This window comes from Anguilla rostrata, chromosome 7 (assembly GCF_018555375.3).
Source record: "Anguilla rostrata isolate EN2019 chromosome 7, ASM1855537v3, whole genome shotgun sequence".
NCBI lineage: Eukaryota > Metazoa > Chordata > Actinopteri > Anguilliformes > Anguillidae > Anguilla > Anguilla rostrata.
The window spans coordinates 25535427-25555120 of NC_057939.1; the positions used below are offsets into that span (position 1 = coordinate 25535427).

The window sequence follows — 19694 nt, forward strand, 5'->3', positions numbered from 1 at the left end:
GATTCTGAAACGATGCTTTGAGTAGCTACGCTGGCTAGCTGCATTTTCGCATTCGGTTTACGGCGTTCCTAGTATATTGTGTTGAATAACGTGCTTTTTTATTTATTTATTTATTTTTTACTGTGCTTCATTTTGCTATCGTAAACTGGATCACTGATATAGCCTATAAATGGATGATGTTTTACGCTTTGGAATAATACTGTTTGCAATGATTTTATTTCTGCGGGTAGTAGCCTAGAAACTGCAGCCTCATTTTCTTCAGTAGCCTGCGGTCGGTGGTATAGTGAATGGGCTATATCATGCATGGTATAGAATTAGCTAGCAGGCTTGTTTGTAAGATAACGATCAATCTGCAGAGTTCTCCCAAAGCTTCTGAGAAAAAAGAAACATTGTAGCCTATGCCGTTGGCTTTTTTTTATACCGTCTCTGTGTCGCTCTGTCTGTTAAAGCTGGCGATGCGTCTACCATAAAGTAGTTACGCACAGCGTGTGAACACTTGGCAACTCGCGGTCGAGGGGGTGGGGAAGTCAGATTCGACTTTGACACAAGACGCCGATGTGGCGTGATGTGAATTATTATTAGTCCCACGAACAGACTGTCTTCTCCTCCCGCTTTCAGGACCGCAACAGAATTTAAGAGGGAAATTTAAGGAGCCTCTTAAGTTGTAGCATTGAGTACTGTTCTAAAAAGTGTCATAAAGTTGCAGAGGTCTGAACTAGCTTGGGACAGTTCTTTCACCAGCGCTTAAATGCGCAGTGAAGTTTTAGTCATACTGCACCGAGCAAGTTACTGTAAATTTGAATATTTACATTTGGTTTTTGGTGTGTATTACACCTGCACTCAGCATACCCTCAGACATGTGCTTTGCATGTACCGAAAATTTTACCCATGCTATCATAGGCCTGTGTCCATAATGACACGATATGGAAACCTTAGTAGACTTTATACCCTAATATAAACAAGCTAATTGCAGAACGCCTGATATGCAGCAATGACGACCAAACCTTTTAAGCGAAGTATTTTAACAGCCTTCCTTGTGTGTTTTAAATGGTTTTGCTGTAGTTGTGTTTGTAAACCTGCATGCAGACAAAAATACAAAACCAGCGTATTGAAATGTGGTGTATGTATACACGTTATCGCCATATAAGGTGTTTTAGTGCATGGCCTTATTCTGCAAACTTTCCTCTGAATGCATGTTGTTAAGACAAGATATCAGTTGGACTCCATCTTAATTGTTTTATCATACCATGAGAATATCTGTTGTTCTTACCTCATGAGACACTGTAAAGATCCTGATCAGTGATACTCAATTAAAATTGGCCTACAATGCGTGCACTGATGCGCGTCCTATAGCGAGAATGATGTCTTCAGTTGAACCCTGAATGTAACTTTTCTCCAAACCAGTGTGAATATCTCCCCATTATATGCAGATCCGTAAGAAGCTATTGCTTTCCAGTCCAAACGCCAAGTGAATGTTCTATTAAGAGAAACAGCGCCTTGTTCACTAGCCATGCTTATACTGGAAATTGCGGAGCAGTTGCAATTTTGAAAATAGGTAATGTTTCAATATGAGCTCGCGTTGTCAATATTTGCACGTAGGCTATAGGTGAACTGGCGATATGACTTGTGGTTTGTTAGATTGATGTAATGCCACACGTTTTGCTTTATACCAGCGTTTATCTCTTTGCGATTTGTAAGGAAATATGGAAAAAACTTCAGATTTACATAGTCGTGTTTTTGCATTATTAAAATAAAATAACTTACGTTTTAAAACAATGACTGTATGTTAAACCATCCGTGTGCGTTCTGTAATGGGATATCTCATTGCAGTTACGTACAACAGTGCGGCGAGTTGGAGTTCAAGTTCGAATAAGGCCCTTGAGCTGAACGCTGCTAAAAGGAATTTTCCATTTCATTCCTATACGAACGGGGCGCTGGTCCAAAGTCTTCCGCGTATAAAATCATAACTCCAAGAGAAAAAGGAAAGACGTCTTTTTTCTGCAGAGGTATCTGAAAGAACAGGGAAAGTGGGCTGGTGTAGCTACATGGAATTCGTTTGCTGGAAGAGGAGGAGTATGACTGTAATTAAATGAAAAAAAAAACTTGAGACTGATTTGTTAGGATCGAGCAGTCGGGAGGGTGTTACCGGTCGATATTATATCAAGTTTGAAAAGCAAATACGGGATCAGAAATTTGGCGCCTTCAAGTTTTTATAATATACTTTTGAACGATTTCCTCCCCGCCTGGAGACTGGCTTCGTTTTAGATTCCGGTATTTTCCCCCCTTTCCCTCGGTACAAGGGGAGCAGGAGATTCGCTGTGGATGTTACCGGACTTAATGACGTTATTTAAATTAAAATCAGATATGTCGTCTGGCATCGCTTAATGAAACTGCTTGGATCCTCAAAGTTGTTTGACGCCCTTGGATTAGACATCTTTTTAGGAGACTAACTTTGCATCTCCCTGCATGCTGCGCGAACAGGAATGAATCGATAAAAATCAACCCACATGCTGGACTTTTGTAGCTGAGTGAGATAACTTTCGGTTAAGCACGGTGATGTATTCTCCAATTTGTCTGACACAGGTACATATTTTTCTGTTATTGGCTTCTTTACTGCGGTCCTTTATTATTGCATTACCATTTCATGTTCGCTTTTTAAATCGCTAATACTTCTTGAAACGTTTGCAGCTTATGCAGACGGCAGTGTAAATTTAGCTTCACGTTAGCCTATACATTTTTGTAAGTGACGGAACGAACGGCAGAGAATTGGAAGCAGGAAATTGATCGGAAATAAATTACATCCATAGAACCGATTAGATTAAATAATTTTCCTTGTGTTAAAATACTTCGTTTTCTGTATTTTTAATTAATTCAAAGAACAGCATTGAATAAAACGACAGTCAAAGGGAAGAAAAAGAAAATGCTTATAGGTTATGTATGGTACAAACTCTTATTTTATATACCCATATAGGGTACATACAAGGTCACGCATTGTTGTACTCTAGCATTGTGTTCCAAAATCTGTAATTTACAAAATATTCAAAACTAAAGTGTAAATTAATGTATTAGGCATATTGCTATATAATTACATTTTAGGTTATACTAAATAAAATTTGAAATTTTGATGATGGGGACAAATAGTTGGCATTTTGGTGAATAATCTGACCATTTATGCCATTTGAAAAAAATTAAATAAAATAGATATTTAGATGCCTCAGTAAAGTATTGTGAATTGTGAGCATTTGTGAAATTAACTTTAAAATATAGTTTTTAAAGGAGCCTATGTGAGCACTAGAGGGAAGGGGCTCGTTTATTGTGAATGTAGATGAAAGCAACGATAAGGCTGATTCAGTGGTTGGACACAGTCCTTTAGCTTTTTGGCTGACACGATTTTACTGTTTATATTTTGTTTGGCATCAGAAAGTGATTGACTGAGATATGATTTAGTTCCTGCAAAGGAACTTACACCTTAACAGAACGTGCAGTGCAGCATGCGCGTTCAACAACTGAATTTGTCATGAATACTACACACAAAAGAACATTACACACATATAGGCGCACATATATGCACAGATACATACATGTTATCATATAAGGTCTGACCTAACATTCCTGTGCACAATACAGTATTTTTGTTGCATTTACAGAATGTTGAATGTTACACACATTTTATAGATACTGTACACAATTATTTGACATTCCTTACATCAAAGGATGAGTTAAAATGGACAAATGAGCTGGGTAATATTTATTGTAATTTTGAATGTTGTGTTGGACTGGTCTCATGCCTAACTGAGCACTTAATGTATATCAAAGTCATGCCTGTTGTGTCCTTACACTGTGGCTAGGAATAGAATTTTTTGCTTTGCGACAAAGATTGTGGTAGCATTCTGTGTTTTAGCGTTTTAATGAAAATTGCCCTTTATTAATACCTTTATCTACTCCGTATGTTGTTGTCAAGCATGTCTACTCGCATACGCTTAACATAGTCTTTTTTTTGTAAAGTGTGACAGTTTTAAAAAAAATTCTCACACTTTACAAAAAAAAAAGACGATGTGGAAAAAATGTTTTCTCTCTTTTAAACATTCGTGGGAGCCTTTTTTGTATTTCACTGCCATTGTCTTGGGGTTTTTTTTTTCTTTTCTTTTTTTGAACCACAACACAAGCACTGTGTGCCGAATTCTCAATTAAGCCCTGTATTTTCTGGGCACAGTGAACTCTTTGACTTGGCTGTCAGTGGAGGAGAGACATGGAGGATATCACTGACTGTGGTTTTCCCTAGAAGCGCCGCTGCCCGCTCACAGCACAATGTGCGGTTTAACCCTCCAGTGCTCCATGTGAAGGAGCAGGGTTACCGCCGTTTGCTTAACTGTAAAAAAAAAAAGAAACAAAAAAAAAACCCAATGAATAAATAAGAAGTTAAGATTTCGTGTTGTTTAACTGACCTGGGTTTACTGCAACGCCTTTTGTGCTTGTTGGTTTGGCGAGGTTGCAGGGAGGATGTGGCTGTTTGCTCAGATTATTATCATTTTGTTTTTTTTTGCTGTGCCATTCCTTTAAAAAAGAAAAAAAGAAACTGTAATTATTTTTCAGTCCCGTTAATGGTGCCAGTAATTTTCTCACGCTGTTTGTTTCAGTGACCACCGTAACTTGCTTGGTGAAAACTGGTTTTGTTTAGCTCGATATGTTTTTAAATGTAAAATGCAAAAAAAATATACTGTCTTCAGTTTTTAAAAGACGATTTGTAATGTGTTGAATTTAGTTGATTTATTTTTCTTCTTTTCATTGCATTTCTCGAGCTGCCAGGACAACCCTGTTACAATATTTCATAAGCACAGCAGCTTTTTTTTTTGGGTGAATCGATCTTGTATGAAAAATAAAGGCCTTGCGCTTTGTGTAAATTTGGCTGCTGATATTTGCTCTGATCTCGATAGAGCGCTTGGGAAAAAAAAAAAAAAAAAACAAGCCAAAAAAATATATAACAAAGCCGACTGCCCTGGAGGTGAAGGTGTTTGAATACCTGCTCATCTGCGTTCTTTTATAAACCCAGCCCTTGCCAAGGCATTCGGGGCGGCATGAAAGAATGCCGCCTCGAGTGCCAGGTAGCCATGTTTTTTTCGGTTCTGGATCTGCTCTGAAAGACGGAGAATGGGAGCGGTCGTCCCGGGCCTGCGATCCGTTAACAAACGCAAGCGAGCTTTAGGCGGCTCCGGCTCCTGTGTCCGACCGCTCTGTCGGAATGGGCCGTTCTCTCTCTCTCTCTCCTCTCCCTCTCCGCTCTGTGAGCGCGCAGAGCCGCTTCTCCCTCCTCTGGCCTTTGCAGGGCCTTGTGTCACGAGTCCGCTGGCAGAAAGGTTAGCCCTGGCTACGTCTGAGACTGGGGCAGGGTCGAATTTTATTTATTTGTACGTTTTTTTTTTGGCATTTCTTTAACACCCTCCTTCCTTCTCCGGTGCCCCGTTTCACTCTGTGTCATCGGCAGTGCCGCCTGTACAGGAATGTTAGGGTGGCTTGACAATCTTTATTTTTAAAAAAAGAAAAGAAAAAAGTGTAATCCTTTTAGGTGTAAGATCACACATCTGTGGTTAGAATGTTCTTAACTGAACATTCTAATACTGTTGTAACAATCGCTACCGGTAACTGAAAGCAATGGAGTTCTAGAACACTGACTTGGGGGGGGGGGGGGGAGAGAAAACATTCCAAAAAACCAGCTCTTGAAAGGGTTAAGCGCTAGGGCGCATGCTCCCTGTTTTGGCTGCGGGGCGTTCGCTCGGAGCATGCTCGAGAAAAAGGGGGGGAAAAAAAAAAAAAACGGACCCCAAAAAGGAGAACGGCGTGCTGTTTTGTGAACGCGTATTCTTTGCGCTAGCGTTTCGCGGGAAGGAGAAGCGAAACTGTGGCGCTCGTTTGCCGTGCGAGCACCTGCGCCAGCCGTAGCTCGGCGGTACCTGCGGCCGTTTTTGAGATGGTAAACGAACGCGGGCGGGCCAAACCTCAGTCGTTGAACTGTGTGACGAAGCAGATACTTTTGCTTAATGTATTTGCAATTTGAAGCCTTTGTAAATAAAGGAAAAAGTAAAGTAAACCGAAGGCTTGGTCCATAACGCAGGCCTTTGCTTGGGGATGTGAGGGTCAGTCAGACGGAGAAAATCTGTAGTTCCTGATGGCTTTTGAGATTTAAATGCATCGTAGTGAAGCGGCCGCTGTTGTGTGCGGTGTTTGTTGCGAAAAACAGTTTTCTTTTTTTTTTTTTTTTAGAGGTGCTTTAACTTCTCTTTTTTTTCCTCTGGTATAGAGTGCCGTTTGTTTCCATTTGGCTTCGATGGCGGTTGGGGCTAATTGGACAGAAACCGTTGCCAAAAAGGTCACTTCTGGTACATGGCTGTTTCTGTAAACTTTTTTTTTTTCTTCCTCTTCCCCCTTCTCTCCCTGACTCTCCCTCTCTCTTTCTTTCTTTCTTTCTCTCTCCCTTTTCCCCCCCACTCTTTCTTTCTGTCTCTCCTTTTCGGAAAGCGCAGGATGAGTTCCATCCGTTCATCGAGGCCCTCCTCCCGCACGTCCGCGCCATCGCCTACACCTGGTTCAACCTGCAGGCGCGGAAGCGCAAGTACTTCAAGAAGCACGAGAAGCGGATGTCCAAGGACGAGGAGCGGGCGGTGAAGGACGAGCTGCTGGGCGAGAAGCCCGAGATCAAGCAGAAGTGGGCGTCCCGCCTGCTGGCCAAGCTCCGCAAGGACATCCGGCAGGAGTACCGCGAGGACTTTGTGCTCAGCGTCACCGGCAAGAAGCACCCCTGCTGCGTGCTCTCCAACCCCGACCAGAAGGGCAAGATCCGCCGCATCGACTGCCTCCGGCAGGCCGACAAGGTGTGGCGCCTGGACCTGGTGATGGTCATCCTGTTTAAGGGCATCCCTTTGGAAAGTACCGACGGCGAGCGGCTGGTCAAGTCGCCGCACTGCACCAACCCGGCACTTTGCGTCCAGCCGCACCACATAACGGTGTCCATTAAGGAGCTGGACTTGTTTCTCGCCTACTACGTCCAGGACCAAGGTAGGTGTGCCGAGAGAGGGGGGGGTTGGGCGGGTGGAGGGAGGGTAGAGAGGTGTTGGGGTCGTTCTTGGGGGTCTCTGGGCGGGGTCTGATTTTCGTGTGGAATGGCCCTCGCCACACCCCTCCTGCCCTTCTAATGGCTGAAGCAGAGACTTCTTCCATTTCAAATCCCCCTCAATTTTAACGCCTCAGAATCACTGTTTCATATGCAAATGCTTAAATAGATTTTCAGCTACACTATTGAAGATCATGGCATTTTGGGGAATTTTAATGGGCTGCTTTGGACAGCCTTAAACATATGACTTAAAAGCAAAAGGTACACACTTTGTGTGTGAATGCTCACGTGTGCGCGTCCAGTATCTGGAGTCTTTTCTTTAAATGATGCCAACTCTAAATTATATTCACCTTCCCAGAATGGTATGTCTGTAAAAGAGAGACGGACAGTAGCACCATAGACTCTGTTTTCTGATGTTTTTTTTATGAGCCTCTATTTCTGCTACTGAACTGTGACCACAGCAGTCATCTTTATTAGAAAAAACGGAAAAAGATGTTCTCCTAGCAATTTATTGCAAAGGAGTCTAAATTGTTAATGACCATATTGAATTTGGCAAAACAATGTCTTCATGTTTGCAGAAATTACTAGGTAATTTTGTGTAATTTGTAGCATTTTTACTCTTGTTGAGAGTCCAAAAAGTGCTGTTTTTTTCATATATTTTTTGTTTTAAATTTCTGTATAATTATGGGTCGCTCTTGAACTTTTGATTCTGGTTTGTTCCAAGATTTTTTCTTTTTGTGAATGGGGTCTGGTGTTATTTCTGGTATCATCGGACACGGGATGCTGTAGTGAGCCAGTCTGTGTGTATATTTGGCGTGAATATTTAGGTCTGTGGTTCCGGGAGAATTTAAGTCTGTGGGCAGACACAACACGTCAATATGTTCCCGCTCCTCTCCAAACAAAAAAAAGCGCACTGCGCTTTCCAAAAGATACTGTAAAATCAAGTAAAGCAAAGCGAAATGTAAAAAAATGGAAGAAAGCACTCACACAATCACAGATGTTAAATATCATATCGTTAGCCAGGTAGAATTCCTATAATTACACCAATTGACTTTGCAGTGTGAAGGATTCTTTTGGCTTTTTTAAGTGCGCTAACAAGTACGCCTTTTATTGAGATGAGGTAAGCAGGCTGGTGCCGTTTCAGATCCCGAGTTTTTGACACGGAGCCAAAAGTGCATTTTCTGGAAACAAAACAGACATGATTTTGAACAGAATGACTGTAAATATCTTTTGTAAATGAATTTGTAGGATGTGGTATCGTTGCTATTCCTTAAATTAAGAGCATAGAAACGTTGAGTTTCCCGGTCCGTCCGCTATTTACGGTGGTGTAGCGTTCTGTTTTTCTGTTTTGTTTCTTCCTTTGTGAGAAAGGGACCTAGTACTAACTCAACGGGAAGATCAGGTCCTACGATCTCAGTGATTTCAGTGAATATTGTATTACACAATCAATATGGATTCATTTAAAAGTTCTAAATCACCGTAACTATAGCTTTGAATTTATGCTTTATTGGGAATTTGCACACACATGTATACACACACACACACACACACACACACATATATATATATATAAATTACATAAGTAAAATTTGAGTTTCTGGTATACCATTACACTGGCGTTATGTCGGTCGTTCAGTTTGTGACCCAGAAAGGAAAGCCAAGTGTTTTGTTTGTTTTCGTATCCCACTAAAGCTTTTGCCTTATTTAGCAGCTTTACTCCAATAGTTCTGCATCCTGTCCATTTTATGGAAGTAAAACAGAATAAAGACGAAGCAAAAATAACAGAAATTTGTTTGTTAGACCAGTACGAGAGCGCGAATGCCCGGCCGTGGCAGAGGGGGGAAAGGGACCCTGGAAAAGCCTGCGATCGCTAAACTGTGAACCTCCATTTTGTGTTTGTCAAGTGCCAGGCGAAGGCAAAAGCACTGCTGAGCCACAATGGTGGTTGCCACTGGCACCAAGGTTGGCATCGGACCCCCATTGTTTCTCTTTTAGCACGCTGCTGATTCGTTTGTGTCCCCCCCCCCCACCCCTCACCCACCCCTCACCCACCACCCCCACCCCCTTAAAACGGTTCCATCCTACAGCATGATTGGAGCCCCTTGTCCTACGCCTGTCTGCAAAACAGAATGAAATACAATGAAATAAAGTGGAAATGCAATAAAATAAATGCGGGTCGTGCTGCAAAATCCAAAGTTGAAAAACGCGCCCCCCTCCTCGACTCCCCAGACAAAGGAGAAACCCCTCCTTTCTTAAAGCAGGTCGGGCTCGCGTGACCTTCCTACAGCTGTTTAAATGGTCGTCTTATTTGTACTGACCATGAGAATGTGGGGTGAAAAAAGTATAGCCGTGATGACAGAAACGGTGCATTAGCTTAATAACATTCTGAAAACGAAAGGAGGGAAACGGCATAAACCAGCGAAAGGTCCTGTCCTTGACTGTGCAGGACACAGCAGGGAAGAGGATGATCCGAGCTGGTCGTGCATTTCTCTCATTTTTACAACCCAAGTTTTTAAAATTTTTGTTATCCTTCCTTGCTCAGCGAACTCGGTGTTTGTGCCGTACTCATCAATTTGGAAAATCCTCTTATTGGATTATTCGTTTGTCACGATCGTACCCATCGGAACGAGCCAAATCTCTTTTTTTTTTTGCATTTCGACTCCAGAGTTTTTGTGTCTTGTGGGGATTACATGGGAGGATCTGTTTTTTTGTTTGGTATGGATGGGGTGAGGGGCACTAGTTTTAGGTATTATTTTTAAAGAGTTTTAGTACGTTTTCAATAGAAAACCATCCTTAGTAATGGGGGGAAGAGGGGGGAATTAGCAAACCAACAAGCAAGGTTTTGGTTGTGGAAGGGGGAGTGGGGTGGTTGGTGGTTAGTGGGTGGTTGTTGGTGCTGGGGGATTGGGGGGGGGGGGGGGGTTGCATTTAGCATTCAGTTTCCAGTGCCCATCTTCCAAACAATGCCGCCTCATTGTGCTAGCTTGCAGAGTGGCGCCATTTTGTTTGTGTGGTGCCAAGAGAGCGAAAAAGAGAAAGAGAGAGGGCGAGGGAGAGTGAGGGGAGAGGGAGAGGGGGAAATAGCGCTTGGTGCCAGCAATGGTTGTTAGTGGTACGGAGGTTGGCATCAGACCCTCTTTGTCCTTCCGTTGCGTGCCTTTGATTCGTCGGTTGGCATCCGCAATGCAGTGGGCACACTGGCAAACTTTTCCGACAGTCGCGGAATGGAAGCCGCCGCCGCCGCCGCGCCGCGTCGCGCTTTTTTCCGCTGGCAATCGCCCGAAAGGGAAAAAAAAAAGAACAAACAAACAAACAAATGCACAGCGAAAAAAGAAAAATGGCCAAAAAAAAAATCGGCTACTTCTGAAAAGGAGCGGGGCGCGTTTTTTTAAAATCCCTATCGCCGCGGCGCGAGGGTGGCGGACATTCCGTCTTTTTCGGCTTTTGATCCCTTCTCTGTACGACGCGAAGGTTGTCCGCGGGTTAGCCATCTCTTTGCTAAATTGTCCATTTCTGCGAACCCCCGCTCCCAATGAAAACAAGAAATTAACAGTCTCAAAATTTGATCAGTTTTGCACCCAGACTAAATATGAACCACCGGGTGTAGTTACTGAATGAACGGAATTTTCCATAATGTGCGCATACATCATCAAATTTTCTACAAACAGCTACGATGTTGCTGCTAAACCCTGGCGAATTTTGATTCGTGCACTTTCACGGCCAGTAAGACGCATTCCTGATTTTTTTGAGACGTGTTTTCATATTATACCAAAGATAAATATTATTTTTCGTGTTACTGGGTATTCTCCAAAAAAATCCCTTCCTTGCCCTTACAGTGCCAGGGTGATTACTGCTGCAGGGGGGAGTGGCCTGCCCGCGTGTTTAATGGATGGCCATTGGGGCTGTGGGAGTGAGTGGCGAAGGGGCGTTCCCTCAGTCTCTCCAGGGCTTGGGCAGCTCGCGACGGCTTTCCACCGCCTGGCGGTCTGTGCCAGCGCGTCTCCATCGACAGCACAGCACAGACCGCCAGGCGGTGGAAAGCGCCGGGGCCCTCCCGTCCGGTTCGTCACAGTGGCGTTTTTAACGGAACTGCCGTCCTGTAGCAAATGCTAACCAGTTTCGGTTTCTGCTGTAGTTCTGTCGTTTTCTGTCGTTGCTTTGACGGTCACATGACTTTTAAAGACCACGCACACGTGCCCTTCCATTTAAATATTCTTGTGTCCTTTGGGCCATTTTGTCTGCATTATGCTGACAAAATGTAAAATTAGTAACGACTATTTTACAAAACTTAAGTGCGTTTGTACTTTCTGTACGTGACAGTTCACTGTTCTTCAGATTCAGATAAAGATTAACATGGTGTTTAAAAAAAAAAAAAAAAAAAAACATTCTTTCTGGGCTGCCACAGTTAAAACTCTCATTAGCTTCATACCTGATGTACCTGTCTTCCCCCAAAATACTCTTTCCTCGCTGCTGCTGAAGTCAAGTCATGACCTGCAGGAAAACCGTCGCTGTTGTGTGGTTTCATTTCATAACTCTGTGAGGTATTCCAGTGTGGTTCTGTGCCCACTGGGTGTTGACTCCTTAAAAAGTCAGAGTTACTACAGGCTATTTGGCTGCAAGCGTTTTAATTTTTGTTTTTACAACGGAGAAACGGTACAGAAAAAAGTGTAGAACAGTTTCCTCATTTTAGATGTTTGTTTTTTTCTTTGCTTGCATGCATGCATAAGCGCTTTTCTACTTTTTTGGTGACCCTTTGTTTAGCTTCAGGTTCAGTCTCACGGTTGGAATTTCAGTTAAATGGAACACCTCTTATATACTTTTTGGGTCTGTAGCTTTCTCTTTGAGCCAGTTTGTGTTCTTCCTTTGACTTGTTTCAGTCTTAGACATGCTTATTTCAGCCAACTCTCTCTCTTCTTTAGATTATCATTAAGACTAATGACATTGTTAAATAAAAGTGCTAATTGACGTCAGTTTATGGATTCATTTCAAATATCCGGCTAGCCCCACTTTCGCCTTTAAAGGACTGCAGTACTAAAACGTGAGCATTTCTGGAAGGGATGAAAGATACCAAAGAACCAAACTCAATTCTGTTTACTTATGCTGTTTATTTTAAGTTTTTTTTTTAATTCAGGTTTGCTTAGAGTATGAATTTGAGGGTAACGAAATCCTCTTTGTCTCCTGGCTTTGAAACGCGGTCGCTCACAGTAGCGATGAGATGAAGAAACGGCTACATGACGGACGCTGTTCTGTTCCTCCTTTCATCCCTCTCTTTCCTGAAGTCGTGAACCGCGTTTTATGGGCCCGGTATCCCCCCGGCCTCGGATGGATTACTCCTCATTTGTTCTGCCATGTTAAGGGCCTTGTTTTACGAGGGGCCAGATTTAAGCTCCTGTCCCATGGAGTCGGGTCACTCCTGTAAAGTGATGCGGTTGTGCGCGTGTCTGTGTGTGTGTGTGTGTGTCTGTGTGTGTGTGTGAGGGAGAGAGTGCGTGCGTGGCGACTCAACGTAGGCGGAGGTGGGGTTAATTGACCCAAAAAAAAAAAACCACAGGTCTCGCTGCGTGGGGGCGGAGCCACCCGCCGCCCCCCTCGCTGACCTGTGTGGCCTGCCACTTGACCTTTGACCCCTTTCATTGTCTAGTACTTTCTCTCCGCTCCGTTCCGCCCCCGCCCTTCGGCAGGGGGGTGTCAGGCGAGGCGGGTGGCCGCTGACCTGACCTGACCTTCTGTGACCCCACCCCAAAAGCCCGGAGCGACCCTGGCGTGATCCGGTCGATACGGTCTAGCCAAAGTCGTTAGCTTTATTTATTTATTTATTTTTCTGTCTCGCTGCAGACCTTCCTGTCTTTACTGCTCATCTCCCCGATTGACTTTGCCTTCACACCTCAAAGGACTACTGCATTTGTTTTGCTTTTTCTTTACAAGGGCAAGTCCACAGGTTTGAGCCTTGAAGTCTGTCTGCTATTTGAAGTTCTTTGGTTAGTTCGATTGCATATTTAAGTGATTTAAATACGTACACAGCCTAATGATATGTATTGACTGATTATCATTAACAAACTGACTTGTCTAATAATTGAGTTATGAATTGTTTTGCATTCAGAGCACTTTTTAAGGCTAACAATGAGGTGAACTTGGGATTTCTGCATGGTGAACCACATGGAAAAACCTAGCTTATGGCTCATCTTATAGGAAGAAAGCACACGTGTTTTGTTGTAGTCTGTGCAAAATAAAACGAAGTTGCGTTTAGGTCTCTAATTTTGGCGGCCCCACTCAGGACAGTGGGAGAATGACAGGAGGGTTGAGGGAGGTTGTTCCTCAGCCGGGGAGCAGGGTGCACCAGGCCGCTCCTGCTTTCGTTCGTTTGCTTGCTCTCTTCTTTCCCTCCTTCTTGCGCTGCAGATTTTACTTTTGGAGGGAGAGCTAACCACTACTTTTTCTGTACCTTCACTCCCCCCCCCTCCACCCTTTCAGTTAAAGCAGACATTCAGCTGTGTAGATGCTTTTTTTCCCCCCCTGTTCGACATTTTCCATTTATATGCAATTGAGAGGAGAAAGGCGGAGGCCCGGAACGTTCGCAGGTGTGGGCGAAGAGGAAGGATCGCTGTAAATGAAGGATTTCCCGAGGACAGGGCCAGTCTCGGACAGCACCTGGTCCTCCGCCTCGTTTCTTCCTCGTTCCCGCGCTCTTCCGTGACGTGCGATGAATCGGCCCTTTGTCCTCCCAGGGCCCGGGGAAGGTGGATCTGTGCCTGTCTGAAAGCACTTCAGCAGAGGGTAAAATGGCCTAGCGTAACAGCGTGAATGGATTCGGGTTACCTCACCCCAAGCCGACGCGTGCGAGCGGACAGAGAGCTGCGGTGACGCTGGGTGGCAGTACCCACGTTTCCCTGGGTTTTTCACCGACGTTTCGCCGGCGCGTCGTTGCCTCGGTAATGTACGCTTTACCGGCGCCTCGTTGCCTCGGTAATGTACGCTTTACCGGCGGTCGCCGTTCGAGCTCCGGTCCCACTTTCGAGAACAGAGAGGAGGTTACGTTACATTTTGTCAGTGAAAACCTTGCACCCGTTTTTTGTTGTTTTGTTTGCACTGTGCGCCGTCTGTGTACTGTCAGAGTTTCGTAACTGACAAACAAATAAAGTTGGTTCAAAATCCAAGCGGATAAAACCAAAATGCTGAATTTCCCCCCCCCCGTTCCTGAGAATTCCATTTTTGGAGAACGGAGACTTCAGTCGGGTTACAGTATGGAGGCTGCATAGCCCCATGGGATACCCTGTCTCACATTTGGGGGACAGCCGAGTGGGGCAGATCTCACGGTTAGCGACACACGGTCTTGCAGTTAAGACCAGGGAGGCCTCCCTATCCAATGAGCTCTGCCGGGACTTTATATTACCCAATGAGCTGTTTCACTGAACTCATGTAAAACCCTAACCCCCCCCCCACCCCATTGCATAACACAATGGGGCTGCTGTCTCTTTAAAGCAGCGTTTAACATTAATCGCGGTGTTTTCCGTGGCGCGCTGTTGCTTTATCTCGAGTGCGGGGCGGGGGGCGCGATCAGGCGCTACAGGAACCGCGCGGTGAAGCCGCTGCCTTTCCGCCGTTTTTCGCGGAGCGGGGGCGCAGCCTCTGGGTCCCCCACGCGATCTCAGCCCGGGACGGTCTGTGCGTTTAGCGCCGCCCCCCCATCCCCCCCCACCCCCAAGCCTGCGCGCCCCGCACTATTTTAGGATTTTCCAGGTTCTCCGTGCCGAGCGCCGTCGGTGAGCGCCTTGCGCGAGGTCGCGACCTATCGAGCGCTCCTCCCGCTCCGAGCCTTTTAGGACGGCTCCCTCCCGGCTCCTCTGCCTGCTTTATTGATCCCCCCCCCCCCCCCCACCCCCTTGTGCTGTTTCTCCTCATCACTCACTGTGTGGAAAATATCCCCCCCCACCCCCACCCCCCCATTAGCTTGGACCTCCTTCGTTTCACAACCGCATTCGCGGCCTGACTTGACCCGCTTGTTGTTAGCGGCTGACTTAAAGCGAATAGCTGAAGGCTTTAGCCGCTAACCTTGTGTGCCTCTTTGCCTTTGTGTGTGCATTAGTCCATGGAAACTCTGGGCCCTGTGGCGGAGGCCGGGGAGCTTTTAGCTACATTGGCGTTTTTGTTTTCTCTCTCTCTTTTTTTTTTTGACTACACTGTAATGCAGTGTACTCCCATTGTCACTGCCGGGTACTAAAAATCCCTTTGTCCTTCACTTTGCTTCTCGCTGTGCTTCTGTTTACCCTTAAGAGGTGTGAGATCACAAATGTGATTACAGTGTTCTTAACTGAACATTCTGATGGTGATGTAACTGGTGACTGATAGCCATAGAGTTCCAGAACACGGACTATTGAAAAAAACATTCCAAAAAGCATGTAACTCAGTGTAACTCACTGTAACTTACTGCATCTCTCAGTAGCACTCTGTATCTATCATTTCTCTGTTGAGTCAGTGTTCTGTAGTGTATTGTATAATTTAGCATTTAGCGCGGTTTGATTTATTGAGAGATTAATGATTGACTGATTGTTTGATAGTGTACTCCTTTGTAGTCTGCTGTGTGCAGGGTGTGTCTCTGTAAAGCACTATTCTGCTCTTTGCTTCAGTGGTTCAGTTGGCACCTGGCGTCTGGCCTTTCCTTACCTTCTGTCACCGTGTGCTTGACTTACTCCCCCTGTACTCTGCTGGTCTGTACTGTAGGGTGCCGTACTGGGCTGGTCTGTGTTGTACTGTGCTGTACTGTTTTGTGCTGGTCTGTTCTGTATTGTGCTATTCTTGTTTGTGCTGTGCTGTTCTAGTTTGTGCTGGCCTGTGCTGTGTGGGTCTGGTCTGGTCTGGTCTGGTCTGTGCTGTGCTGATTTGGCCAGTACTGTTCTGTGCTGTGCTGGTCTATGCTGTCTGCACTGTGCTTTACTGTGCTGGCCTGGCCTGGCCTGGTCTGTACGGTGCTGTACGGTGCTGTGCTATGCTGCTCTGCTCTGTGCTGTGCTGGTCTGTACTGCGCTGGTCCGTACTGTGCTGGTCTGGTCTGGCCTGGCCTGGTCTGTGCTGCGCTGTGTGGAACTCTGTAACAGGCTCGGCCCTGGTGTCTCCCGGCCCTGCTGGCCAGCTGGCCCCTGTCAGAGCTCCCTCAGCAGACAGCTGGGCCGGTGGAGTCTGGCCAGAGAGGGCCGGCGTGGCGGAAAGTGCCGGATTTCTCTCGTCTGGGTCGGCCCGCTTCAGAGGACGGGCGGGGCCAGAGCGCCGCGTATCCTCCACCGGGTCGGCAACATGAATGAGCGCGGTACAGGGGGCGGGGATCGGGTGGTCTGGCGTGGGGGGGGAGGGGGTGGGAGAGGGGGGGGGGGAGACAATTGGCATTGTTGCCAGGGAGACGGTGACTTTCTTTGCACCCCTCCTGTCTCCTCCCAGAAGGCCTTTCAGTCTCTGCGGGCAGAGTCAGTGGGCGAGAGTGATGGCGTCTCCTCTTTTGTTTGGCATACAGTACCCGTCCCCATTGTGACGGCTGGCCAGGAGCCAAAGGGAGTGCGTGCGTGTGTGTGTGTGGCGTGTGTGTGTGTGTGTGTGTGTGTGTGTGTGTGTGGTTGGTGCCGGTGGCACAGTGTTGAAAAGATTGTTACAGACTGTGCGACTCTGTGATTGGAGGTTTCCTCAGGTGCAGTGGTGGCCGCGAGGTGGTCCGCTCATGAAGGAAAGCCATCGCCTTGTTTCTTTCACTCCTTTGGGGTTTGACTCTTCTTCCCTTAACCTCGTACACAAGCCTTTCATGTGGGTTAAAACAAATCACTGTCGGCCTTCTTCCTGTATTCCCCGAGTTTAGTGTGTTTAATGATTCCGTAGTTCCCCCCAATAGGTTTGGGGACCTACGCCGGTGTGTAAATATTTACGCGGTTTATGGGCTGCACGGCCTGTTGGCGCTAGTGGTCGCACGGTGTGTTTAACGGCAGACGGCGGATCCGTTCTGCGTTCCCGTTGGCTTAGGAGGGCAGCGGTCGAGTTCAGGGGGTGTTCAGGCTGCCGTCCTGGCGGGCCGCGGAGTCTGCTGCTGTTCAGGCCCGTTCGGCGCTCTGGCCCAAGTGATTCATTTCATTCACTAATTGGCTGAAGGATCCTCAACAGAAGGGAAACCGCAAAAGAACCTGCAGACATCGTGACCCAGCAGGACCGAAGCGAAACCACAGACACCGTGACCCTCCCGGACTGGAGTTTGGCACCCCTGCTCTCGATGCTGGGGACGTCGGCGGGAGGAGAGGGGTGGGGGTGTGTGGGGGGTGGGGGGGGGGGAGTGAGAGGGGGCGGCGCGGGGGAGTCCAGAATTACGGGCCGCTCGCACAAAGCGCATTCCTGCGGTGACAGGAGTTTGATTGGACCGGGCAGCTTCCCAGAATCTGGCCTGTAATCCGTAACAAAAACCCCCACCGCCCCGAAAACCCAAGCCCTTGAAACCGCGTGCTTGTGTCTGCGATGCGGCCGTCACACGGCGGGAAGGGGGGGCGGGTGTTGCTCCTTAAATTTTTTGGTTGTTTCTGTGCTGTGTGAAGCATGTTAAATGACTTATTTGTCTGTTAGTTCTGTGTATGGTGAACATCTGCGGTACACACACACACGCACACACACACACACACAGCACACACACACGCGCACACACGCGCACACCCGCACACGCGCACACACACACACACACAGCACACACACAGCACACACACACTCAAACACACACACACACACAATTCATTAATTTCTTTTTAACCCGACTGGAGGATCCCTGTTAATGAGCCGCTGCTGATCGGAGGTGGGCGACGGGGGCTTTATCTGTTTACGAGCATCGCGCCGCCTTCCACTCTCAATTATTTAAGAGCAGAAAACACCGCGTCGCTTTTTCATTCGCGATCTGACGTTTGCGGCTAAAATGTTTGTGATAAGCCAACGGCTTGTCTCCGTTTGAAACTGTTTCATTGTGGTCTTATCTACAAACGAGGCGACGTTGGTGCGTGCGGCTAATTAGCTAATTGAGCCCGGGGTGAGCAGTGGGAACAGAGCCCCGTGTGTACGGGCTGGCCCTCCAGGAGTAACCCTCCCCTGCTGCAGACAGACTCCCACAGGCTTTTCCCACTGTGCACGGACGCGTAGCTGTGCGATGCCAGTGGATGTGGAATCTGAGATAAGGCGGTCGGTGTGGTTACCTGTTCTGTCTGACAGCGTGATCTTCCAGCTTACTATGCCTTAGCTGGTCTGGAGTTTTTTTTTCGGGGGGGGGGTGAAAGAGAACAGAGAGAGGTTCCCTTGCTAAGAAAGAGCGATGCGTCGCACTTCCATAAACTTTGCTAAGAGCTGAGAAGAAAGTGGGACAGCAGACGGTGGGAAGTGTTACAGTAGAACCAGCCTGGAGATACCGGGGCTGATATTGACATTCTGCACAGCTGTTTCAGCTGCGTTCGAGGAGAGCAGAAAGGGGCTATAATCTACGTTAAACTTTTTTAAAGCCGCAGCTATGCATGTTAAAGCTTTCACAAAAACAAAAAAAAACACTTTGCCAAGCTGAAGAAAGGGAAAAAGGCATTAGTGTTTGGTGAGGGAGTCTGCTGTGCACTTCGGGTGCGTACGTGCGGCAGTCTCAGGTGAACCGCGCGTGAGGTGAAGCGGCTGAGCGCCGAATCCCCAGTAGACCCCCCAGGGGCGCGGCAGTTCTCCGAGCGCGCCTTGCCTTACAGTGCGCTTAAACGGTATACCCCCCCCCAGAGTATAGCCCCGGTGATAATCACGTCCTGATTTAGTGCCTGTGTACACAGCAGAAATAGTCGCTCGGACGCACGGAATCATGGGAGCCGCCTGTGCTTGGGAGGGGAGGGGCTCGCTACATTAAAGTAGAAAGAGGGGGGAGAGGCAGAGCGATGTAGGGGTAGCGTCGGGCAACTGGGAGAGAAGGGATGGAATGGAGGTAAAAAGGTGGAAGAGAGCGGGAAAGAAACGAGGCCAGGAGGTAGTTAGGGACTGAGAGAGACGGGTTAGCCATTTTTACCGTCCCCCTCTTGCAGTTCTTTGCAAAGTTTTGGCGGGCGGGCGGCCGTGCCAGCGGCGGGGCCTGTATTTCTGCCGGCCGGGGAGCTCCCCGCTCTCCGCTCCGTACAGAATACGCCGCACGGCCTCTCGTCACCGCACCAAAGCCTTATCGAGAACCTTTTTTTCCGGCCTTGTTTATTTTGAGCGGGAGGGGGGGAGCCTCGGTTCTTGGCCGTGCGGATTTCAAGCTGTAATTATGGAAGTTACATGCGTACGGAGGTCAGAAGCCTGCAATTATGCAACGAGCCTCAGCTTAGTTTACAGCTTCGCCGCTGCAGGTGCAGCTAAACTTTCTCCCTTGAACGCGGCGAAGGGGCGGGGCTTGTGTAGCTCTACCCTGGACCGCTGAACCACTTCCATTTGAAAGTACATCCATTTCTATTTTCTTCCCCCACCCCCCTCCCCCCCCCAAAAGAATGATTTCAGTCATCGTTCTGTAAAGGAAACCCATTCCCAGGCGGTGTTCTAGTACAGAAGAAACTGAACTGGTGTTTCCGAGGAGTTGAAGTGA

At 47.0% G+C, this 19694-nt stretch overlaps 1 protein-coding gene across 14 annotated transcripts in view; it reads left to right on the forward strand.

Annotated features, from left to right (window-relative positions):
* The window catches only part of LOC135259474 (nuclear factor 1 B-type), a 146219-nt gene that overhangs the window by 26086 nt on the left and 100439 nt on the right, over positions 1-19694 (forward strand). For 9 of the 14 annotated variants that reach the window (XM_064343918.1, XM_064343929.1, XM_064343917.1 and 6 more), the window contains exon 2: positions 6519-7050. In XM_064343918.1, coding sequence (XP_064199988.1) covers positions 6519-7050 — 532 coding nt within the window. Of the gene's footprint in view, positions 1-1613; positions 2584-5797; positions 5969-6518; positions 7051-19694 lie in introns of those variants that run through there. The other 5 variants (XM_064343922.1, XM_064343921.1, XM_064343928.1 and 2 more) reach the window with 5 other exon arrangements.